The sequence below is a fragment of the Channa argus genome, chromosome 1 (assembly GCF_033026475.1).
Source record: "Channa argus isolate prfri chromosome 1, Channa argus male v1.0, whole genome shotgun sequence".
Classification (NCBI taxonomy): Eukaryota; Metazoa; Chordata; class Actinopteri; order Anabantiformes; family Channidae; genus Channa; species Channa argus.
In genome coordinates this window covers 15,693,641-15,719,439 of record NC_090197.1, presented here as the reverse complement: position 1 = coordinate 15,719,439, position 25,799 = coordinate 15,693,641, and the positions used below count along the sequence as shown (strand labels likewise).

Below are 25,799 nucleotides of genomic sequence, written 5' to 3'. Positions count from 1 at the left end.
CAGAGCACAACCCTGCATGCAAACTGAACAGTACAATGGTTTAGAATAAACATGATTGTCACTAACTGAGAACTCTTTATACTACAGCTGATGATGAATTAAAAAATTCCCGCAGATTTTTACATAAGTAGCAAACAGAATGACCTTCTATATGTCTGCACTATTCTGTAGAAAAACAATAACAATTTTTTATATTTTATTAATCCAAGTTTGCTTTCTACTTAAAACTGGCAACTATTTAAAAGTGGTTTTGTTAAGGTAAAAATATATATAAATAAATAAAATCAGCAAAGCGCTCCAGTAGGGGGAACATACTGTGACTCGTTACTGTACTGTATGTTCTCATCCAGAAGGGCATGGAGCCACATTGTTGAAAAAGGGAGGTGTCCAAATAATAATGTGTTGATGTTTGTGAAGCTGGTGTTAACAGGTATTCCTGGCTATGCTTGGGTTTGGTGCAAGGGAGCAGCAGGCATCTGGCTGTACAATCTGGGAGTGTAGTGCACAGAAGAAAAGGGTGTTGACTAAGCATGTTTGGGCTCATTGGCTTCAGCAACCAATGTGAAAAATCATTACATAACTGACATGACATATAGTACAAAGTCAAAGAGACACACACCTGTTTAATAAAGCCTTATTAAGCTGTCTTTTGGTTTTTGCTATTGAGCTTTTTTGGAAGAATGTGTCATAGAAGCTGTGCAAGCATCAACTTTTTATGATATGATTATAAAATAGCTCTGTTCTTTGTGATCTTGTTTTGAATGTTTTCAGAGGTTTGTTGTTTTTATTCTATGAAAAATATACTTTTCTTAACCTATAAAAGAATCATTTAGCAACAGCTTTCAGTTTGTCCCTTCAGGGGTTGCCAAAGCGGAATGTGTTCTGAGTTTATTTAGCATGAGTTTTTACACTGGATGCCCTTTCTGCCACAACCCTCCCATTTTATCCCGCCCAGCCACCAAGGGGCGGGGGCGGGGGTGGTGGGCTGGGATTCAAACCTGTGGCCCTCTGTGTCCCAACCAGATGGTCTACCCATTGAGGCACCATGCCACCTTAAAAGAATCATTTAGCAATTTGTAAATACATTGTTTTCACCAAACTACATGGTTCTACATACTATGACCTTCAAATGATGATAAACTATAGTTAACAGAAAATGTTTTAGTCAAACTACACCATACAATTTGGCTCTCCAATCCAGTCTTTCCAAATGTCCAAATTTCCAAAAGGTCCAATACCATAAAAGTAATCTTTATTCAGAGTTTCCTCAGCAATAACCCATTCATCGTATTGACACTAGAGAAAGATCACTTATCATTTAGCAACCGCCTCTGTGTGCAGCTGATAATCTGTTCCAGATCTAAAATATACATCCTATTTTGTAGGGTCTTATTATGTAACTTTATAATCCATCTGTAGGACAACATGTGCTATAGTTATTGAAACAACTAGAGTTTATATAGAATGGGGAAGAGACATCTTGAGTATCAATAGTCAGCTTTGTACCCAGCCTGCGGAAGGGCTGACCAGGAAAGAAAAAAAGAATGGTGCTTGGTTTTTCCAACTACACATTACAATGTCAAATGAATACTTTTGACTCAAATGGATCAGGCAAACAGACAAAGCATAGGAGCAATAGGAGGAAGGAGAGGAGCAAGTATGTTGATAAATGCAGTTGTGAAACACAGAAATTCCATAGCTGGGTTTCAGCCACATGCTGAAATGCTTGGTAGCAAACCACTAACAATAACCAGGCTCTACCCAGGATATGCGGAAGCTTGCCACAAGTGAGGCAATTGCCCTCATTTTCAAAGGCATCTCAAGAAATGTAATTAGATGAGTCATTGGGGTGCCAAAAAAACAAACAAACAATAAAACAACAACAACAAAAAACAGTATCACTGAAGAGAAATATAGTTTCCATGCAGGCGAGACAGGCGGTTTACTAAATTCATTATTATCCGAACAATCCTCAAAAATGAGGATCTCCAACTTTTCTCATGCTCCAATTTAAGATACTACTGCGTGACATCATTACCAGGGGTAGGAAATGTTCCAACAATGGACTTCTTTTATACTAGAGTCTCCTTTTCCCATAAAGATACGCATCAGAGGTAGCCTCCAGATAACGACAAATATGAAGGGAATTTTCTATTCATTAATAGCCTCTGTTTCCTGAAGGAAAAAATTTCATCATGTCAAAACCTGAATTCCAGAATCGGAGCATAACTTGTACTAAAACTATTTATGCAATAGATAGATAGAATACATACATAGCTGAATATAAAGATATCCTTATTCTAAAGTGGACCGTAACCCTTAAAATATTCCCTAAATTTTTTTTCCCACTTACCCACAGCTCAAGCTAATTACAATTAGTAAAGCTATCTACTTAGCAAACACTGACTCTTTGATGGTGAAACTAAGTAAAGAGTAACAAACCAACACAGGCTCTCTCCCCATGCAGACAGTCAAAGAATGAGTTGCCTGTATTTAAAAAACAAAACAAAAACACAACAAGCTCATGTAGCATTGAGTCCTTTATTTAATTATTAATCTGTACGTTAATATTAGTTGCCAAACTGAAGTCACTATCTCTGCCATGTGTTAAATCTAGTATAACTGCTGATTAATGACATTTTGAAAGTCAATTTAAGGTAGTGTTAAGGCTACCACAGCAGTAAAATATTGCTGTCAACAATATGGACTTCATTAAAAACTATTTTAAACCTGAAAGCAAACGTCTATATTCTTGCAGACTACAACAACTGCCATGACATACTTTTTGGGTCCGTTTTAACACAATCACACTCTTGCCTTTGCAGTTACTGCCAAAGCAATCACTGGGGCACTCAGAGTTCACAAAGCAGTACCACAGAAGCCGCCTTCAGCATGTCCTGCAGTAGTAGACGAATGCCATCACAACACAGACAGTTACATAAGCGGAGTAAATCTCGAGTTTTTTTCTCTGCACAAAGGGATGCTCTCTGGTCTGCAGCTTCACTAGTTCTTACTGAAACAGAATTTGATGCTGCTCTTTCACATATCCTTGTCAAAAGCTGTCACGTTTGCATTCTGTGATGTAAAGTGGAAGAACAAAGGAAAAAGAAAATGTCCATCTGGATGCGCAACTCTGATATCACACATAATGTCTAGACATCAGTGTGCAAGTAAGTCCAAACATTTAAAATAAAATAAAAAAAACAGCTGCCTCATAAATACATGACACTGTGAAGAGCATAATATATTTTTAGGGCTAATAGCTATACTAACACATGGTGCACACCATGGGAGCTTCTATGTCAGAAAAAAATAAATAAACAACCACATGCCATGTAACCACAGAATTTTGGATTCTAAACAGTCTGGGGGGCCATTGCTGCATTTCATTTTCAAGCAGTATTTTCGTGTGTTTTTTTGTCTCCTCTTGACTTTGGCATGTCAAACAAATGGAAGACATCCTCCCCCCAAAATAAGGAATCCCTGACTGAAAGTGTTCAGACTACTCAATAAATAGCATTCCTGTGGCTGTATGCTTTTAAGTGGAGCTACCAATATGCAGTTTATATATATATATATATATATATATATATATATATATATATATATATATATATATATATATATATATATATATATATATATATATATATATATATATATATATATATATATATATATATATATATATATATATATATATATATATATATATATATATATATATATATATATATATATATATATATATATATAAATATAAAAAGTATTAACAGAGATACAAATAACTGACCCAAAAAATCTTCCATTAAAATTCTGGCTACACATTCTCTCTCTCCCTCCCTTTCCCTCAAGATGTGCAGTCTGAGATCAGAGCAGAAAATAATTAGAAACAGTCTTTATCGAGAAGAGAGAAAGCACCTGCACATCTACTGTACATCCAGTCACACATTAAGCAGTTAACTCTCACATTCTGGAAATGTACTTTAAAAACTACAAAGAACAGGTCTATGAGCAAACAGAGTTAGAAAAACATGGATATAATTAGTCAATGTGTGTCTTATTATGTAACCTTATAATCCCTCTGTAGGACAACATGCAGTATAGTGAGTACAGTTACTAGATTTCAATCAAAATCCAAGGCTTTGCTTCATGCCTTGTGCTGATAAATGAATAGCTTGGCCCAAAATTTGAGCTACAAGGACCTGACCAGACCTGGCAACCTGGAAAACTCCTAATAGGATACTACAACTAATCTCACCTTAATCTTGGACTGAAGACAAAATGGGTCAAGTTTATCACGAAGCTACAACAGACCTCTCATATGAATTCTTCGGTTGTAAAAAATACTTATAACTAACAATGAAGATGATAACAGAACACCACAAAAGATAAGCCAACCCATGACCAGTTTCAATGAAAGTAAAAAAAGAAAAAAAAAAACAAAACAAATCTGTAGATTTGGTTTCAATTTGATTCCCCAAATACAAGTGCTATCGTGTGAGGGAGGAAAAGTGGGCCAAACAGTGATTAGCTCAAATAGGTTTGTGTGTAGAATCAGCGGCATGAGTGCAGTAGGCTAACTGATTAGTTGGCTGACTCAGACTGAGACACAACAAACACACTCAGCCAAAATGGACACAAGGCTATCGCCAAAATGTGAGAGTTCCGCTATTTATAATCAATTAAAAAAAGTAATACTGCGTTTTTGTCGCTGTGTGTACTGAACCAATTCCCCAAGTGAGAAAAAAAAAAAAAGATATTGTGGGGTTGAAGTGCATTAAGAACATAAAACAAATCTAACATAGCAACTGAAACAATCATGGAGTATTGTTCATTGTGAGGCAGCTGTATGGCTAAACTGTATTTTGGGACATCTGTGTTTAGTGCTATGTGCTAATATTAGCATGCTAACATAGTCATGTATGCACTGTAAACATTCAGGACCTGACATGAACACTTGCCTGGGGCAAGTAAACTAAGATTGGGTTAGTGGACTGGGTCATGCAGTTAGAAAAAACGAAAATAAATGTAACATTCTGCAGTGATTCCCAAACATAGATTTATATATGTTGCCCCCCTACAAGGTTTTTAAAATCTTATTTTACTGTAAAGTTGTGTGCAGCATGTTTGACCTTAAAGTTTCAGAATCTCTGATTTTAGGTCCAGAGGCCAACTCATTTTATTTTTCATTCCATTTTGTTTACCAACTTCACAATAACTTCATGTAGCATTAATATTGTGGATACATGTTACAGACAAAGCATTCACCTATTTGAACATAGTAAAATATTCGCATTCTTATAAAGTGTAGAAATTCACATTTTGCTGATCGTTTAGCGCTGATCGATGCTATTGCTGGTTAAAACAGAACTAACGGTGTTTAAACAAACACAGAGACCGTCTTTAAACCTGTCCCTTCTGAAAGACCAAATTCTGCTAAAGTTAAAAGAAGCTGCCTGAATTTTCTCAATAAGTAGCATTATATATTTAACAACCACAGCAGTAAAGCTATGCTGGGGTTAATGGTAATGAGTTCCCATCATCACAATCTAGTAGAATTGAAATATTTAAATATCCCCAATATGCTAACCATCCAGCCATCATCTGTTACCGCTTAACCTGTGTAGGGTCGTGCGGGGGCTGGATCCTATCCCAGCTGTCATTGGGCGAGAGGCGTACACCCTAAACAGGTCGCAAGTCTTTTTCTCAGGGCCAACATACAAAGAAAAAACAATTCACACCTACAGGCATTTCAGTGTCACCAATTACCTAGTATGCATGTCTTTGGACAGTTGTAGGTAACCATAGTACCCGGAGGAAACCCTTGAAAGCCACAGGTGGCAAACATGCCAAGAAACGCAGAAATGCCACAGTTGACCAATGATGCAAACTAGCAACCTTCTAGCTGTGAGGTGGCAGCACTAGCCACTCCACTGCCGTGCTGCCCATAAGCTGACCAGTAAACTGAAACAGACTTATGATTTTACATCAATGTGAGATGCTCCCGAAATCTGTCAGCTCAACCACACCATAAAATCTCCAAATGTTTACTAACGACATCCAAAAAGTCAGGGATATCAACATGGCAAGTCTTTTGATTACTTTTTGGGTCACTTTAGCGCTGTAGTATTTCTGCCTTCTCAATCAATAAAAATTGAAAAGACAGATAAAACACTGAAACCTTAAAAAAAAAATTTACTTATTTATTTGACTTTAAACAAAAACTCACATCTGAAAACAATATCATTAATTGATTTAAAATTAAAATCCCTTAATCAAAGTAATGCTTTTTATTACTCTGATATTAGTGGATGACTCTCCAGCTGAACAACAGTTGCCCCAACTTTTACAAAAATATTTTTGAAAACTAGAGATTATGTATTACTGTTAACTATCATTTTTCTGTTTTGTATAATAATATAATTATTGTCAAAACCCCTTTTTATTCCATTTATCTTTTCATGGCCAACATTTTGTAGGTTTGTATACCAGGTAATGGTATACAAACCTGAGCTGATTTACCAAGTAAATCAGCTCAGCTAGTGGTCTACAAAAGCTTCATGTCAAGCCCTGACATGCTTGTTGTGTTTAGAGGGTATATTATTTACCCATGTCAACAGAGTAAGTCACTTGATGAGACAATCAAACCCAGGGATGATTCCCTGAGTTCAATCCTCAGTGCCTCCTGAACACATTTTTATGGGACCTTGGATAAGACACTAAAACTTCTATAGAAGCATCATCGCTTTGTGCGGTTGTCTAACAACAATTTCCCATGGGGATCAATAAGTATTAAATCAGTATTCGTAAGTTTAATGTGATTAAAAAGCCAAATTATCAGCTTGCTTTCATAAAATGTCACACATTATGCTTATGCTACATCAATCAGTGAGGGAAATAAACGAGTAACAGAACATCAAATCAAACAAACAAATAAAAAATAAAAAAAAGGTGTGAACTCACATCTATTGTGTAAGACATATTTCTATGAAACCAGCAAAACAAACACACCCTGTTTAGGGTCAGTTCATGGTAACACATTGCTAGAAAAGCAAGTCACGCAAGGAGCAACTCAACATCAACTACAATAGCAAAGTTACCATAGGCAGAAGATGATGAGAGGATATAATATATGATAATATATGACAAAGTAAAACACCTATGTTTAGCATTTATACTTCTGTCACTGAATGAATTGCCACAATTCAGCCATGGGATGTCAACAGTGTTGACATGAGGTTGAGGTATTCTCTATGACCTGAGCCTTGGAAATACTGTGCATACCTGTAATCATATGAATGACAAGACAAACATGAAGACAATCTGGTTGCTCAGAGTCAACAGAGGACTGTGTAATTAGTCTATGAACACATGATAAAGCAAAAGAACCATACCATGGACCATACATTAGTACCATACTTGGTCAAACAGACACTTGGCCACATGTCCAATGTATGCGTTTTTTGATGCTAATTTTTAAGTATGTATATTGGCATTGGTTCTTTTCTAAGTGCTCCTCTGCATTACAGTGACACGCACACACAAAATAACTATTAACCAAAGTAGAGTGTTACATTTGTACAGCGCTACTCGTCAGTCATGTTTAGTCCTTTACAGGTCACAAATTAGCTTTGGGAAAATACTTTAAAGATCGTCAGGCATTCTATTATTAGTTAGGTAAAAATTCAGATGCTGAATGCTCTGAAATGTATTGTCCATCTGTCTACACAGAGGTAAAAAGCCAAGAAAGCAGATACCATCTATGCTTGCTATGCAGTGTCATGTTTACAAATGACTCTGCTGATGTGACTGACCATGCAGATTTCTACCAGTCTCTGCAGGGAGGTAAATATGCCCTACACAAGAAAACACTGGCATTTTCAACAATGCTATTAATTATTTGACATTAATTCCAATTGGCTCAATGTTAAGGAACTGTTTTTATTTAAGGCCAATGTCATGTTCACTTGTAGCATCACTGTTAGGCAAGTTGTGAAAACAGATTCTGAAATAGTTTTGACAGTGTTAATGTGATAAGAGAACTAAATAATGCAGGTGATGGCTGAAGGGTGAAAATAAATGTAGTAACTGTATAATCCACACATTTAAACTGAATTTAACTGCTTTAGCATTTACTGGGAAAGAAAAGCCCTAAACTGAATTTGGAGGCAACTAAGTATGATGTGAAACTCACCTTTAGTGTTGTTTGGGCTGATCTGTATTTATCTGTAATGACAGAAGAGAGGGGGGGAAAAATAGGAAAATTATTCACACATGAAAACAGAGGATGGTTTCCTACTGTGCAAGTATTTATTTGTAAAAGACATATAAGCAAAGCAATGGTGCATGTCCATGTACTGTACTGTAATGTAATGTGGGGGGGGGGGGGTGTTCATAAGAGGTTACAGAAGCATCAAATATCAATTCATGTTTGAATCAAGACTAAATGTAGCCAAACAAGAAGAGCTGAGAAGCTCAATTACTTCAGCTCCACACAGAACTGTAAAACTAGTGAGCAAATAAGTGATTGTTTTCTGTGGAGCCGCTGACACTGCCTTGGGCAAACTGAGGTGTAAAAACCTGCCTCTTGGGTCTGAAAGTGGTGATGTTTCATACATCCATTGCATGAAAAAAATCTTTAAAGTTTTTTAAAACTTGTAAAAACAAATCAAAATCTCTTACTATGAGGCTGAATGTGGCCCATTAGCTTTGACAGTACACTAATAATCTGTTCTTAATAATATTGAGAATTACAAAAATTTAGATTTTTTTTAAGGATATATTCACTTTCCATTAATGGACAAAAAAATACAAGTCAGCAAGCTTTGACAATCTTAGCTCTTGTTCTGACGCTAGCTTTTTAAAAGACCAGTCATTTTAGCATTTTTCATGCAGCTGAAAGTACATGAACCGTACACATTTTGTTACACTCAACAGTCAATAAGTTAACTTACAATGGGCCTATCTGATTCATTTTCAATTTTGCTAAATAAATCACTAACAAGTGTACTATTCCTCTGAACGCTAATACAGGTTTAAGGTTAAAGTTAAGGATTTAAGTTTAAATCTTCAATTGAGGCTGCCAGTAATTTCCCAAAACACAGGACTACTTAGATCCATCTATGCAGAAATTTAACGGCCACAAATAAAAAAAGACAAAAAACACTTGGGTCATAGTGTAGTACTCTGTACAGAACCCTATAAATTACAGCTACCAAACAGTAGGAAAAAATAAACCTTCATCCTCGTGTTTCCCAGAGTCATCTGGGAAACACTAGGCCCTCTGTTTGGCCAAGCCAAGATAAAGTGGCTTGGCCAGGGCCCTGGTCTCTCCTAGGGCTTGGAAACCATAGAGTGCATATTTGGAGCAGCATGCAGTGTCACCAACAGTCCCGTTCAATGAGAGAATAGGACAGACAGTTGAGTGGATTTTCCTTTTCCTCATCATTGGCTTCAAATAGAATAAAATATAGAAGCTGATTCCTCAAACAGACCTACTTACATCCTCATTTAAACCTATGAAATGAGATGAAATTAACTGCATGAGCATCACCACAATTAATACTAAATGCACCAAGTAGACAAAAAAGACATAATCAAAACTGTATGTAATAACTATTTATCAAAATCATGGTCTAAACATCTATCTTTCTGATGCAGCATTTTAGGTCTGGCCCTGTTCTATGGAACACAAAGTGTAAGTGAATATATTCCCCACCGTGCTCCACATGAATTGATCTGACTGCAGCAGTATCGTTGTTTATGTCAAATCAAGAGTCTAAAATAAGACTGGGCTTAAACTCTATTATTAATTAGTGAGACTGTTTGCTGGCAATCACAAAAATAAACGCCTTCTTGTTTGCAGCGATTGAATCATAGTAACAGTGTATGGTTATAGACAAAATCTTTAAGGCGATATCAGTCAGAGAAGTCGTAGAGCTTAGCGTTGGTGGGTCTGGGTGCTGGACAAATCTTGCCACCTTGTCACTGACTCATGCACGCTATACGCATGTTGAATGAGCATTGATTTTCTGCTGTGGTAGTAAACTCTTGAAGTAGCTGCTGAGGTACTAGAAGCTCAATCTCATGTCTCCCTCATGGGTAGGCCTAATTCTTCAGCCACAAGACAGAGGAGCAGCAGAGGACTCTCCCATTTAGTCTTCAAAATTATTTGCAGTCAGATCTCTAAAGTCCGTCTGTCATGTTAGTTTGTTTTTTTGGCTGCGCAACAACACTCAGTCTTTGCCCAATCTGTTTATTCTAGGAATGTAATTTCCAGACACAGTAAATATATTTTAAAAATGGTTGTATGAAATTAAAGAGACCTGGGCTATGGGGTTACCAGAAGAGAGGGACAGGGGGGAAAATAAACAGGGTAGGGGGGATTAACAAAGGTAGCTAATAGGTTCCCAGGAGAAATAGGACATAACCACAGGGCCAGAGGCTCTCCTGACAGTCACACCTCCTCCTCCCTACACCCAGGTTGGAGTGCAGCTGTTAGGGTACAGTGCTTTGTAACATCTGAGACACCTCTTTGCAAACTTGAAATAGTGTATTAGAACAAGCAGTGCTGAAGCACCTTTCATTCATTTATTTTCTAAGGAATACATTACAGGTTCTCAGCTGTCATCAGGTAACAGAGTTGTGTCTGTTTTCAGCCTTGCTATCAAATCTGGGACTATACAAGAAAAGATTTATCTTTTATGTGAACCAGGGAACAAGGTTGCCTACAGTTTGCTTCCCAGGTGTAAATCACAAACTATATTAAGAGACATTCCAGAGAACAGGACTGGAATTACTTGATATGCCTGTTGTCCATTAACTGCACATTGCTGTCAACTAGAACACAAAACTAAATGCTTTTAAAGTAAATTATGGCTTGACCTGATGAGTACCTTAATTTGAGTTCAATCACCAGCAAAAAAAAAAAAAAAGATGCCAGAATGGGTAAGGAAAAAAACATTATCTTCATACTGTTTGTTTTGTTTAACCAACAGTGCAAAACCCATAAAAGGACTATGCAAACAAACAAATATTCACAGTTGAGAAGCTGGAATAAGCACAATATAGGGATTTTTCTCCTTGTGGTATATATTGACAGCGGAACATAAACCCGCAAGGAACTGGAACTCCAAGAGCAGGACTGTGTGGACCAACTGTATGCATCTCATGTAGATGCTCATCTTCATTTCATTCTATGCATTCATCAAAATATTTAAATCGCTTCCTATAGTTTTTAATGTCTCCCTCAGATAGACCACACCAAGCACCTACCCTGAGCTTTTGGGATCACTAAACTTTTTGGATCACTGAACTTTATTCCCTCATTCACAACACAAAATAGACCTGTTAGCACCAATAGGAGTCATCTGTCTTTGACATTTTTCCAGCTTTTTTCACTGTAGCACTGAAGCTGGGTATACGTCTTAGCCCTGGACAGCGGCCAAAGTGTTCTGCAGTTTAAATCTATCAGATGGTTCGTTGTTTACTGGAGCCAACTGACCTGCAGGAGCATACTTTCAAACTCAAAGCAGCCACTCTGAACAATCTGGTTTGAATAAAGCACCACTATCAGCCATGTTTATAATGTAAATATCAGATGATGTTGTGAGTGCCATTATTATTACTAATGCAGCTTTCTTGGTCTTTCTCCTATCGAGCAGCCATTAGATTATCTATGATGTATAATTAAAAAGAGCATCAGGCTTCTGAAAACAAATTCACCACATGGCTGGAATCAGACCGCCACAACAATATGGCCTCTTTGTGGGGATGCTCACTCGCTTGGCCTATTAAGTGAGTCATTATTGGCAGCCTGTGGAGATGGTTAACATTCTCTATCGTTTAACTGTGCACTTACCAGATTCATATTTATATATAAACCCTGACACCTGTCTGATCTTGCTTAGTTTACCTGTGCAGTCTTCAAAGTGCAATTTCACAGTCCCATCTCTCCTGATCCTCACATCACCGGGTCCCTCAATCCTCCTCGGATAGTCAACTACTGAAGCACCGGCAGACTTTGAGCTTTTCCTGCGATTATTGTGCGACAAAGTCCGACAACACTGATAACACACTGCCCATGCCTGTTCCTCGTTTATCGGCTGGCTGTACAATGACAAGATTTCTTCCACAGAGACCTCATCGACTCCGTCACCGCAGTCCATGTTCACGTCCCCGGCGTTGAAATCGGTGGAGAAATCCCTACGAACGCTCGGTGAAGTCAACATTCCGCTGTCAGTCCCCGATCGCTTAGCCATACTCACATTTTTATAACGACATATCTTTAAGGGAAACGTCACTCGGTTATCAAAATAATGTTTTATATCCACAGAGTCTCACTCAGCTGTTATCTCTCTCGTATGAACGAAGATCACCAACGGCTCACCGTCAAGTACACAACGGATTCCTGGTCCGCGAGGTCTTAGTGCCCGGCGCTTAAATGCGCGGCACGCCTTCATCAACGTCAAACAGGAAATCGTCACGTTCGGAAACAGGTTCCGCCATCCGGTCTGTAGTCCATTCAAAGTCTAAAGAGAATTTCTGAAGGTTTGTATCGGCAAAACGCATTTAAATTATTTACTAAGAGCAACTGAAGCCATGTAGTTTTTCTTTTGACTTTCCAATAATGCCTGGTTCATTTTTTATACTATGTTGGACAAAACAATAAAGGTAACTTTTTTTTTCTCATTTCTTTATTGACACAACATTTAATGCACATTCGACTAATATTTTTTTTATTTTATCAGAAATTATTGAGGTAATTTTTTAATTAATTTATCAAGAGAGACGGATCCCCTGGCCCTGATATAGACTGACAACAGGGTGGACACTGACATATACTGACTGAATATATGTACTTTCCTCAACTCACAGACTGTCTCTTGAGCTGCTGTAAGGTAATTTTCCCACCAACAATCATCCATCCATCTATTATCTGTAAGCTATTTTCCTGGGTAGGGTCACAGGGGGCTGGAACCTATCCTAGCTGTCATAGGGCAAGTGGTGGGGGCAAGTCACCAGTCTATTTCAGGACCAACACAGAGAGACACACAGACAGACAACCATTCACACTCACATTCACAACTATATGTCAGTAGAGATTGTCTTAGGGCCAAGACTCCAACTGAACCATCCTGAATCACCTCCTTCCTTTTTTAGTGCAGTTTTCAATTTCACATGTACTAAAAAGGCGAAATATTTCATTTGAAATGTTTCTTTTGATTATGTTTGGCAGAGACCTGTGTCAACAGTGCTTAATCAATGTGAGACTGATTTATACATGCAGTCAATGCAAGTCACATACATTACCCTGTTTCAATACACTGGGGTGAATAAAGTATTACATCATATAATATAACAGAAAATGTTAAAGAACACGGTTGAAGTGAACACAGGAGCAGTTTAAATATAGGATAAATTGTAGGCACATGCAGGTGTATTTGTTTATCAAAGGCTTGAAAAATAATCTCTCTCGCCCTCAAGCCCAAAACCTCCAAATCTCAGCTTTTAAATAGCACTTCGGGTTCCATTTACAACTTTGACTGAGGTTAAACAGCATCATCCAGTGTTTTTCTTTCAGAACCAAATGAAAATACTTGCACAAGGAACTGAAGCAAATTCTTTAGGAAGGTCCCACACAGAGAAAAACATCTGATGTGCATACTGTGATTATCATGTGCATATGGAGCAGTTTTTTCCTGTTTTCATAAAATTGGCTTAACACAGTGACACATTCCCTGACCAGCACCATAAGCATGGGATCAAAGCACGGTGGAGAGTGTGAACACTGTTTGTGGCCCACTCTCTTCTTCACACATGCATTTGCAATGGCAGAACAAAGACGTAGCCTCCCAAGACATTTGGATGAAGATGTACGCAGGTGCTTATGTTTTAGCTCTCTGGGATCAACAGCCACAGTCTTGCAAAGTCACTACCACACATCATTGACGCACTTTTGTAAATCGTCATCCCAAACTTCTGGTGAAGTGCAGCGTGACAAACATTCTTCTTTACAGAGTCCTCACTTTTTTAGCCTTTTTTTCATCTTTCGTCACACACATTTCCAGATTCAGCTTCTCCACTGCTGTTAATACTGACAGGCTGCCCATCCTTAGACAAAGTGCTGGCTTCTTTTGACGCCCTCCTTTTAGAGTCACGAGTGGTTTGCTGTAAAAAGATGTAAGATTTTTAATGTCACATCAGTTAAATGTCACCGTACAGGACAGAGAGTGGGTTAAAAACTGAGACCTGAGTCACTCAAGCACTGCCAGTAAGTGAAACGTTAAACAAATAAAATGCAACAGTCTGTGTTTCTGAGATGCTAAAAAAATAATTTTTTTGGTCAGAGGATTGATCTTTTTGAATAGTTATATGAGTTTTGTAAACAAAAACGTTCATAACATAAAAAATACTGTTGATCAAATAGTAAAAAGGTAAATTTTTTACATTTATCAATTTCACCTCATCAATAGTTACTCCAGCACAGTTAAGAACCACAATGCACTTATTCAACTTTTCTACCCAAGGCCTGCAGCCATCTACCAAAGAAAGAGTTTCATATTTTGAATCTGAAATCAGGACTATTAAATGCAACCTACTGTAAATGACTTATGTTCTTTTGTGTATTGGCTTATTTTATATCGTCAGCAACATTTTTTATACTCCTGGATTTCCCTTGCTTTAAAGGTTTCAAACTTCAAATTGGCTGATATTGTCAAAGAAAGTTTAGATAAAATAATAAATGCTCATGTTGCATGTTCTAAAATCTTGTTTATCATCATCTGTACAAAGACACACACTTCAGCCGCTAACATTGACACCTACATCACTCAAGGAGCGTCTGGGTCTCCTCTGATGGTTGCAGCTGGTGGTGCTGAGGGCCTGCTTCCCACACTGGGTGCCTGTATTCACCATCCTCTTCTCCTTCAGGGTGGTCTCCAGAGCTTTACCTTTGGAGAACACTTAGTGTTATGACTTAAACATCCACAGGTTTGCCCTGGCTTCATTCAACATAAAGATAACGGTGTAGTGCGATGTCTGAGAGTTGAGAGCTGGGTTGTTGTGTTTTGAATGGATCAATAATCTTAGTGGACCCTTTTTGGCTATGTTTTATGACACTAACAGAGATTGTGTTATGTGGCCTATTGTAGTTTATGTGCAGTGAATGATTTTTTCCCCCCAATACAACAGACAAAGAGGCGATGTGAGCTCTTACTGTTTGCTACAGGGAGAGGGGTCTCTACGTCCGTGTTAGTGAGCCACGTCGATTCCGTCTCCCTGGTCCAGCTTTCATGATACCTCGGCTCAATAATCGCGTCCGCCCGACTACCTCCACAACCCATTGGGAAAACCATCCACGACAGGTGTAGCTGCAGCTGACAAGGGCTCGGCTCGGTTGGTCTCACATCAGTTGCGGCATCCTCCCCGGTTCTCTACTGCAGCTCGATTCGTGTTTCTGTTCGCATCATTGGACGGATCCTCAACGGCTGTTGCTGCTGCTGCTGCTGCCGGTTGAAGCTGCTCTCTCTCAGCTGACCAGCAGGAACCCACTCTGGAGCTATCTGCGTCAGCAAAGGGAGGAGCGGGTGCACCGTCACCAACACCATCATCATTATCATCATCATGCAAATGTGCAAGAATCCTACCGATCAAAATCACTTGGAGTCCCTTAATTTGACAACTACCATAAGCACTGTAAAATATAATTTCCTAAAACTCTTTATAACACTAATTTCTAATGTATTTGTCAGTAATTATAACTTCTCTTTTGAACATTTTAATTAAGTGACAATGTGTTATATTACTATATCATTCATTATCAAAAGATGCGTTATAACAATTCATAATGTGTTCACAATGTGTTTTCTCTTTGTCCTCAATCCCAAAGATTAAAAAATGCAAGACATTAGTTTGTCAACAACAGACAAGTTGTAGTTAACATTAATAAAATAATATCTAGTTATTACTTCGATTTCTCATCAGTTAGAAGCAATAAGAACCCGGTTGCCAGTTTTTGAAAAAAAAAAAAAATTTGTATTGATGCTCTGCTGTTTGATTGAATTTTGCATGTATCCGTATTAATTTCATAAGAAGGATACTATTAGTGTTTGTGTTTACCTCTCCGGGGACTGCTGATGGAAACGATCCTGTAGCTAAATCTGGTACAGCCCATCTTGAGAATAATGCTTTATTTATTCATGCAGGGTCCCTGACTAATAAGTGTAATATATTAACTAAAGCAGTTGTAATGCCAAAATCTCTTCAGTCTATTGTCATTTTCCACTTTAGCCATAAATTTGCTAAAAGTTGTCAATGCAATCATATATTAAATAACATTTGTAAAAACCTTCGTTTTGCAAAAGCTAAATATATAAATAAGAGGACATTCCCTGCAAACCTTTTCCTAAAGTAATGACACATTGGTGCAGTGTTTCTGATGCAGTAAAAAGCTGAAAACATAAAGTATGGAAGTAACCTGGCAATGCTTTAAAACAGCCAGAATGTGCTTGTGTGTATGTTACATATATATTAAACGTATTAATCCTTGACAAAGTCTTGATGCAGTATATAGTGGAGTACAACCAAGAAATGCAACAAAGTGTCTACTCATAATATGCTTATATAAAGCATTAAAAAGGAAAGTGAGCCAAGGCTATTGTTTATTTTTACATTTATGTAATATGTCTGATCCAATTTTCAGCTATATTGACAAAATAGAATTTGCATATAGACTCATAATTACTACATCTGCTTCATATACAGAAACTATAAAAGCATACAATCACCAAACATATTACTTCTTAATAATTTAAAAGGACCAATATCAGTATTTCACAGGTTATATTTAGAGCTAGGAAAACAATAATAAACATCTAAGTATTAACTGAAACTAAAAACTAAACACAAAAAACACATTGACTTATTTCAGAGGCTTTAAATAAATACCAGATTTAACATAGTACATTTACTTTTCTCCCCACATCTTTCGTATTACTTTAAATTAAGTGGACAATAAAACTGCAGTATATCCCAGCTTTTTATGACATGGCAGAAATGGACACCTCTTCAGTGGGTGTGAAGTAAGAAGCTGTTTACATTTACAGCATGGAATAATAGAAAGAGAACAGAATGGAAACCAGTTTACATTTTGAACCTATTTGACCTTATATATAAATATCTGTGCTCCAATTTGTGACAACTTATTCCAAATGGACACAGAAATGAACCAGAAACATCAGTGAACATCAAATCAGAAACGTCAAATTAAAGCTTGGGCTTGTGAACATGTCACATCAGAATATTACTTCACATGATGAAGATGATGACGATGGTGATGATGATGACATTGTGTCTAGACTTTGAAGTCCAGCAGGTTGCAGTCGATCTTGTAGTAAACATAAGGGTAGTACTCCTGCTGACTCAAATTCAGCCCTGGGATGTCCATAGATGCCTGAAGGCACAGAGCCACAGTTATAAATGTTGTGTGTTGTAAATGTTCTAAACATAAATCACGTATGTATTCAGATATTTATTTGTTAGATTTTATTACAGCAAGTGACCTTAGAGCTTAGTTATACTTTTCACCTACATATGGTATGTAGATTCTACAAGATCAAACTTTTTAAAAGTCCAGATATCACTATGAATGCCAGTTGCAGGGACTCGACTTCCAGACAACCTCACCAGTGTCTCATGATTATTATAAAACATCAATAATAAAACGTTCCACGTTGACTGTCAAACAGTGTGGAAATTCAACTCACATCAATGATTGAAGCACTGCTGTCCAGATGTTTGTACAGCTCATTTAACACCTCTCTCAGCTTCTTCATGTTCTTCTTGTTGGGTTGAAGCAGCATTGCCTGGAAGTTGACTGGCAGCCCATATCTATGAAGCACAATGTAGGTCATATTCATTTTACAAAGGTAAGACATTAAACAAATATTACATTAAAAGGGTGGCCAGAGAAATGCATAAATGAAGAGAACCTTAAACCAGAGTATGTAAAAATCACATTTTCAAACTCTACTAAATGATTGAAACTGTTCCATTTTAACTCACCTCAATACTGACTCCACAAACATGCGCAGAGCTTTTATGTGAATCCACGCAATAAAGGCTTCGCTGAAATTCACTTTGAGCCATCGTACCAAGGGCCCCTGGAGGGACAGCAAAAGCATTTTACTAATTTCTATCTCTTAATTTGTTACAACTGCACAAAAACATATGATTTGAATTAGCTGAAATCCCTGCAGAAATGATGATGACGATATAGCAAACAGTACTAAGCACTAAGTGAGAAATACACATATCTGCAGACAGATATCTATAAGGTTCCAAGCATCAAATCCAGGAGCCCTCTGCACATAATGGTGAGCTCCAATAACTTCCTCCTCCAACATGGTCAGTAGTACTGTCTGTACAGAGAAAAAAAGAACACAGCATTCGTACAAACTGTTTCTTCTTGTCCGTGGATAGACGTGTCATCTCTTCTTTGTCTGCCTTCATCTCCTCCTCATTGTACAGGAAATCACGTACTATAAACCTGTGTCAGGACACACAGCCAAGAGATGGCAACCAGTGGTCAACAAAGGCAAAAATAGGCACAAACACAGTCACTTACTCAAGTGTATTCCTGAAAATAGGCAACAACAAACACACAGGCAAAAACACACAATGAGCTCTCTCCATCGTGCTAATTGGAGAGAATGACAAGTGCTGACAAAGTTGTTTATTATGAAATGTCCTGCTTTTTTTCAGAGCATAAGAAGCTTGTTCCTGCATTTGAAAGACTACTCCTGTGACAAGCTGTCATGACTATTGTTAATCTGTGGTTTATTTCTCAAAGGACAAATAATTATAATTCATGGGAATACATAAAAGAATGATCATCTTCCATTCAAAACAAATATCAAATGTCAAATGGCTATAACCAAAACAGCTTGCTCTAATAAGATTTACTCTGTTCGAAGATTACAATAAAACTGTAAATGGAATACGAATTTAATCAACTTTGGAATAAGGCTGTAACATAATAAAATGTGGAAGAACTTACAAATTTACTAAGTGTAATGAATTCATTATTTTCCTCAAAATCCTATTCTACAAGTTTTAAATCTTTACAAATTAATTTTTTAAATCACATATACATAAGTATTCACCGCCTTTGCTTAATACTTTGTTGAAGCACCTTTAGCACCAATTACAGCCTCAAGTCTTTTTGAGTAAGATGCTACAACCTCAGCACAACTATTTTTGGGCAGTCTGGGCTCTGGACAGGCCTCTCAAGGACATTCACAGAGTTGTCCTGTAGCCGCTCCTTTGTCTCTGTACATTGCTACATTCAACTTTCCCTCGATCCTGACTTGTCTCCTGCTTCTTGCCGCTGAAAAACATCCCCACAGCATGATGTTGCCACCACCATGCTTTACAATAGGGATGGCATTGGCGAGGTGGTGAGCGGTGCCTGGTTTCTTCAAGAGATGACATTTGGCATTCAGGCCAAATCTTTATTTTGGTCTTTGGTTCCAATCTTCTTCCATATACAAATGAAGGAGGCCACTGTGTTCATTGGGACCTTCAATGCTGCAGACATTTTTCTGTACCCTTCCCAAGATCTATGCCTTTATACAATCCGGTCTTGGAGATCTAAAGGCAATTCCTCTGACTTTATTGCTTGGTTTGTGCTTTTCCATATCATGCCCAATCAACTGGATTTCTCACAGGTGGACTCCAATTATGTTGTAAAAACATCTCAAGGATGATCAGTGGAAACAGGATGAATACTTATTTACGTGTGATTTTTTTTCATTTCTAATTTTTAGTAAATTTGCAAAGATTTCAAACACACGTCCACGTTGTCATTATGTGGTATTGTTTGTAGAATTTGTGAAAACTTTCTGGATCCACTATAGCTTACTTGTTTTCCCTGGCCTTATGCTTGAAGTCATCTATAGCCTTCCTGAAAAGTGTGACACTGAAGAGGCCACTTTCGTTGTCTTCGAACAGCAGCCTGGATGAGAGAGGACACAGGTACAGATCAAAATAGGAGCTGGATACAAACACCATGTTTGATGAATTTCAGCACATTTTCACATGCAAACAAGCAGACATCCTGTGGAAACAATAACCACACACTGACCTTAAGACTATACTCTCCACACAACACCCACACTGTTCATCACTGCTCTGTGTAAAATATAATGTTTTTTCTGTTGCACACAAGTGGAGGTAATTTACTTTATTTAGCTGATTTTTTATGGTTTCACTTAGCTACTTATTTTTGCTATATCACTGTACCTGTACCTTTAACCTTAAATACTGAACAATGTCTAGCAGATAAAATCACACAGAACATTTTTGTAGTTATTAGGAAACAGTTAGCAGTATAAATATGGATATGAGAATATGAAAATCACAGCACTGTTTGTTTTTTCCTCTTTTATTCCCACTCTTCATCATCCAATATAATATTCAATAAGGTGTCCTTGTGAAACAGATGATTCAAAAGACCTTGGACAAACTTTGTGTTATTTACTCCTGTTTCAGTCTTCACAACTGTAAACCCATTCTCTCTAGTGTAGCAATTTATACAAAAGCTATGAAGGAACATGTATGGAAAATGAACTGTGTAAAGGCAGGTGTGTATGAGAATACTACAATTGGTCAGTAAAGGTCACAAAAAACACCCACTCATTGTGGACACTTAGTGTAAATGTATTAAGTTTGGTCTAGCGACTTGTGCATTTTTAATTAACGGCACCATGTCACAACAAGTTCCATTCAAAACAGCAAAAATAAATAACAGCTAATAAATAACTGAGCTTATGTAATTGAACACTTCAGTTTCCTCACAGTTCCCTTTTGCAAAAAAGTTTGTAACTGAACATTAGTAACAATTGAAAGTTCATCTAAGTCGAGTTCTGCACTGGAATATAGCACAAACTTACTATTAAGTAAAGTGTGATCAAAGTGTTTTCTTGTTTCAGCAATTGTTGAAACAAGGATCACTTTGATCACAAATAACTTAAATGAAGTGGTTTCTTTCGATACACATAAACTATTACTTAATGAAACAATAACTAAAATATCCCTCGCAGCTTCATGCTAATAAACCAGGTGTGTACACAAGAACATTACTTTCAGATATTTTATGCAGTGTTATCCATGTCTACATAATACAGACAGATAGTGCTCCAACTACAGGATGCTAGGTTACTACACCCTTCTGAGTCGTGTCCATCTAAAAGCTTCAACAGCTCAACTGCTTTTACAGGTCAACCATCTAACCCTGTCCTCTGCATCCTCTTCTCTCACACAGACTAACTTCATGTCCTCTCTCGCTACATGCATACATCTCCTCTTTGATCTTCCTCTAGACCTCCTGCCTGGCAGCTCCAATCTCAGCATCCTTCTACCGATATATTCAGAGTCTCTCCTCTGAACATGTCCAAACCACCTCAATCTGGCCTCTTTGACTTTATCTCCAAAACACCTAACATGAGCTGTCCCTCTGATGTATTCATTCTTGATCCTGTCCATCCTCGTCACTCTCAAAGAAAACCTCAACATCTTAAGCTCTGCTACCTCCAACTCTGGCTCCTGTCTTTTCTTCATTGCCACTGTCTCTATGCCGTACAACATTGCTGTTCTCGCCACCGTCTTGAACACCTTTCCTTTCATTTTCGCTGATACTCCTTTATCACACAACACATCTGACACTTTTCTCCACCCATTTCAACCTGCTTGCACACGTCTCTTCACGTCTTTTCCACACTCTCTGTTGCTCTAAACTGTTGACCCTAAGTACTTGTCATTCACACACATGTATTCTGTTTCACATTTTAATTTGAGTCAAATATGAGGTAGAAAACTAATCCAACTGAAGAAGATGCGAAGGTAGAACATGAGAAGAGGAGGCAAATACTGTCACTCATGTGAGGAATTAAAAGAAATATATAGAAATTGTGACTTAAAAATGACACAAACTATCATCTATATGCTAAAAACACAATCTAGCACTGACTGGGGAAAATATGTTTTACTTTTTTTTTTTTCTTTTACTAATGGTTTAAAAATTGGTCAAAACATGACTGAAGTCTTGTGTTACTGGATACTTACTTAGTGGAGCGTGGCACAACCATTTCTGCCAAGGTTTCATACGTCTTCTGCCAGTCAGTATAATTTATCCTAGGGAGGACCGGGCAAAGAAAGATGTGAACATACAAATGCGAATGATTGCATGTTTTGGAGCCAGTTATATACATTACATACATTACATTATATAGGATGTATAATTTATTGTGATCCTTGTTTTACTTTGCTGTGTTTGACTTGCTAAGAATAAGCTCTTCTGTCATGTTTGATGCTAAGAATCTAATTGGTGCCAACAATGTTTACAACAAGCTCTGTGATTGGTCTTTGATTGGTTGAAAATGTAAACAAGCAACTCGGACCTGTCAAGTTAATTTAGTCGTTTCTCGTTTTTTTACAGTTTTATCTTTATTTTGTACTGCAAGAAGAAAGTTTAAAGGGAATGGATGAAACGAAGAACACAGATTAAAAGTATTTATTGAAGCACGTGTCAGCTACATGCTTGGACTCTATGTTAAAGTGGGCGTTCACAAAATATACAGAACCAAAGAAAGAGCATGTAAAGCTCATAGTGCCTTTAAAATATACTTGTCATTTGAAAACAAAATAAATTAAAGTAATACCCATAGAAAAAAAATCACTTTTTGATGGTTCTTATGTCGCTGTATGGTCATATACATGTCACCACCTCCAAAATGTATGTCAAGAATGAAAGGAAATGAAAATCCCGACCTAAGCACATACTGGACATTGATGTACTTACTTTGGGACAACCACCAGCATGGTAATCAGGTACTCTGAATCCAGTACAAAGTCATCTTTCCTCACTATGTCAGCCAGACTCCTGGTCAACAAGCTCCCCCTAAAGGGGGATTGCATGGACGATTTGTGAAAAGTCTCTCAGAATACAATGTAACTATTTAAATATAGATTCTCCAAGTACACAACACATAATGCAGAGATACAAAAATGCTAAATGCAAAAAAACTACAACAGTTACTTCAATCCCACCAGATACAGAGAGATAGGACAATATCTAACAGAGGCTCCACAAAGTAATACGAGCAGATATTGGTAAGAAGAACTAGTGTCAATACTCTTGAAGGAAATCAGAGCAGGCTCAAAAAGGGGGAGGTTTACAATTTATTGTTTAAACCAGGGGTTCTGACTTCCACTCTACTTGATTTCCTACACTACCCATTGCAGATTACCTGGATCAGGACTGTTCAATCAATCAGATGCTGGAAGACACAACTTTACATTGTCTTCCCCCACTCTACCTTGTCATGAGATGGTATCTTCCAGCTTCTGATTGACTGGAAACACGGGGACATTTGTTCTTTTTTAAAACAATTGTTTTTTTTTCAACATTACTCACGCATTCTTCCTCTCCAGATTCTGCAGATTTCCCTTCAGGTTGTTGTAAGCTGAAGCTCGAGCCTTCAGGTCGTTGTCTATCTGAGTTGCTTGCTACAGTGGAAACCAAGTAAGAAAGGATGAACGATAGTTTACCTTAGCTTCCTCCATTATTTTATGCCCTTGACAAGAGGGGATCACAATGCAATAATCAGTCAGCTTGCATACCAATATAAAGTGAGGATATTTTCCAACAAACCTTGGAGATGATCTCAGAGATGTTTTTCAGAGACTGTTTGATTGGATATTTAGCCATGTCCCACTGAAATCGGGTGATGTAGGTAACCAGGTCAACTGTAAAGATTTGTATTTTTAAATAGCTTTGTATGCCATTATAGAAGGCTGAATACATAATAATCTATCACTTCCTTGGCTTTATACCATCAGTTTCAACTGATTTATGTCAGCTGTTAAAGACATGTAGTTTTTGAGCATAAGTGTAATGATGTGAATAGTGATTACCTCCATTGGCAAGTAGATTCTCCTGGACTTTGTCTCGGCTGTCCTCCAGAACATCAGCCATGTACTGAGCCACCTTCTTCACCACACTAAAGCCGATTACAAAATGAGGAAAAAGGCCACCATTAAGAGTCAGATATAAACATAAGAGAACTTGACATTCATTCATGACTAAACTGAGCTCAGAAGTCTCCAGCTGCAAGACAAACACAGAGAAGGTGAGACAGTTTTGGAACAAACTCAAAAAGTTACAGGCACAAGTAGATTTTAGTTATTGCAATGTTTACTGTACCTTTCCACAAAACTATCCAGTTTAGCCAGCTCATCTGACAAACCCACTAAGACATCTAGGGTTCCAACCTGTTAATAACAGAACACCAAATATTAGCAATATGTTCTTCAGTGGCACCTTTCCTGTCTGTGGCTGTAGCTTCAGATACTATTCTGTTTCACCTTAAGATCAGGGATGTTGAACTTGTTGTTGGTGGAGAGGTTGTTGGTGCGTGTGGTGGCCACCATCAGTTTGTCCCAGGTCTGCTGGCATGTCTTTTCCCCCGGTGCAGAGATCAACCAGAATTCTGTCATGGCTGCTGGTAAGAGGCTTGTCCACAGGGTCTCTAATGCAGACTCTAATGTGACTGATGGTAAAGTAAGACTAAATCTATTGTGTCTCATTTCAGGGCTACACAGTAAACTACATTTTAAAGTGATTGTACTAACATATTTCTATTTAACCTTATACATCTGTATTTCTGTTGCCATTCTAAATAAGAAACCAAAATGTACTAACTTTTGCAACTTTTGGTAGTAGTAGTATCAGTAAATGTATAAATATATTGCTTATAATGCCTTTGTTCTCTCCAGTAAAAATGTAGGTCTTTTTTCACAATTGAATAAAATATATTACAAGAGTGAATCAGAGTCATGCTGTAAAGCTCATTCTTCCTCTTTCATCTCCTATTCTGCTTCAGTTTTGTTTCCTCACATTTCCCTGTATCAGTAGGAGACAGCCATGTCTCCATGTTTGCTGATTGACTTATCATATGATCTCTCAGTCTCACGCTGTCACGACATCAGTGATCGGTGTGTTTTTCGTCCTTACCGATTAGAAGGGCTTCAGTACTTGGTCCAGGCGCGATATTTTAGGTAAACGCTCACTGTTTCCCATGCATAGCGCAGATAACAGCAGGCTTTCGACTAAGAGGTCCGTCAACAGAGCATCTCACTCACAGTCAGCTGATCAAAGCAATTGTGGCGCGGCTGCGCAGAGACCCCTGCGCGCTGTGCTGCATTCACTTGCTCCGCACAATCCGCTCTGAACAAAATCATTAATCGCCAAAAGAGGGAGCTAAAGTAAAAAACGATATGCTCGTGTGAAAGCGCAGACCATCAAATAAATACATGTGTGTGTTTATTTAGTGTGTGTGTGTGTGTGTGTGTTTTACTAAAGTACAGTGTACATATTGTACATCTACAAAAGGTACAAAAGGTACACGTATTCCACTAAGGATCAGGTTTCTCAGGACAACAGTCAAACTGGGTTAGTAATAGTAGTAAAAAGTGCAATATTTACAAGTTTTGAATTTGAGAGTAATTTAAGCGAAATAAATAAAATGATAATACCCAGGTACAGTACAAGAATCTCAAAATTGTATAGAAGTACAGTGCTTAATTTGTACTTAAGTACTTATTTATCATCATTGGCATTAGAGTTATTAACAATTATATTTATTCATAAACTATATTTCTTTTTAAACCATATAGCAAGGTATTTATTTGATGGCCTGTGGATAGTTTGTGTTGAAAGTAGGCTAACTGGCACACGA

General features: G+C 37.6%; 3 protein-coding genes across 4 annotated transcripts in view; all 3 read right to left on the bottom strand.

The window, feature by feature from the left end:
- Positions 1–12,415, bottom strand: part of spire1a (spire-type actin nucleation factor 1a) — a 28,605-nt gene extending 16,190 nt beyond the window's left edge. The window contains exons 1-2 of one of the 2 annotated variants that reach the window (XM_067501191.1): positions 11,918–12,415; positions 8,198–8,229 (exon numbers count right to left, since the gene is read on the bottom strand). In XM_067501191.1, the coding sequence (XP_067357292.1) occupies positions 8,198–8,229; positions 11,918–12,263 (378 nt within the window). In that variant the 5' untranslated portion in view covers positions 12,264–12,415. The remainder of the gene's footprint in view (positions 1–8,197; positions 8,230–11,917) is intronic. The other variant, XM_067501200.1, reaches the window with a different exon arrangement.
- Positions 12,416–12,729: 314 nt separating this feature from the next.
- Positions 12,730–15,563, bottom strand: si:ch211-215i13.3 (brain and acute leukemia cytoplasmic protein). The gene is made up of 3 exons (XM_067501179.1): positions 15,221–15,563; positions 14,830–14,954; positions 12,730–14,172 (listed from the first exon to the last, which is right to left on the bottom strand). Exons 1-3 carry the CDS (start codon positions 15,357–15,359, stop codon positions 14,047–14,049), a joined length of 390 nt encoding a protein of 129 aa, XP_067357280.1. The 5' UTR covers positions 15,360–15,563; the 3' UTR covers positions 12,730–14,046.
- A 1,088-nt stretch (positions 15,564–16,651) lies between these two features.
- atp6v1c1b (ATPase H+ transporting V1 subunit C1b) lies at positions 16,652–25,258 on the bottom strand. The gene is made up of 13 exons (XM_067501165.1): positions 25,076–25,258; positions 24,427–24,611; positions 24,266–24,333; positions 23,977–24,062; positions 23,714–23,808; positions 23,477–23,568; positions 22,862–22,960; positions 22,126–22,194; positions 19,925–20,017; positions 18,457–18,550; positions 18,067–18,164; positions 17,769–17,892; positions 16,652–17,455 (listed from the first exon to the last, which is right to left on the bottom strand). Exons 2-13 carry the CDS (start codon positions 24,556–24,558, stop codon positions 17,357–17,359), a joined length of 1,149 nt encoding a protein of 382 aa, XP_067357266.1. The 5' UTR covers positions 24,559–24,611; positions 25,076–25,258; the 3' UTR covers positions 16,652–17,356.
- Between the last annotated feature and the right edge of the window lie 541 nt (positions 25,259–25,799).

Excerpts from the sequence above, each read along its gene's own strand:
- atp6v1c1b (XM_067501165.1), bottom strand. The coding sequence starts at position 24,558 with ATGACAGAATTCTGGTTGATCTCTGCACCGGGGGAAAAGACATGCCAG. Across the intron at positions 22,195-22,861 it reads ATGCTGGTGGTTGTCCCAAA|GATAAATTATACTGACTGGC; the intron begins GTAAGTACATCA and ends GGTCCTCCCTAG. Across the intron at positions 17,893-18,066 it reads TTTGTGGAGTCAGTATTGAG|ATATGGGCTGCCAGTCAACT; the intron begins GTGAGTTAAAAT and ends TGTGCTTCATAG.
- si:ch211-215i13.3 (XM_067501179.1), bottom strand. The coding sequence starts at position 15,359 with ATGGTTTTCCCAATGGGTTGTGGAGGTAGTCGGGCGGACGCGATTATT. Across the intron at positions 14,955-15,220 it reads CCCTCTCCCTGTAGCAAACA|GTAAAGCTCTGGAGACCACC; the intron begins GTAAGAGCTCAC and ends TGTTCTCCAAAG. Across the intron at positions 14,173-14,829 it reads CCAGACGCTCCTTGAGTGAT|CAAACCACTCGTGACTCTAA; the intron begins GTAGGTGTCAAT and ends ATCTTTTTACAG.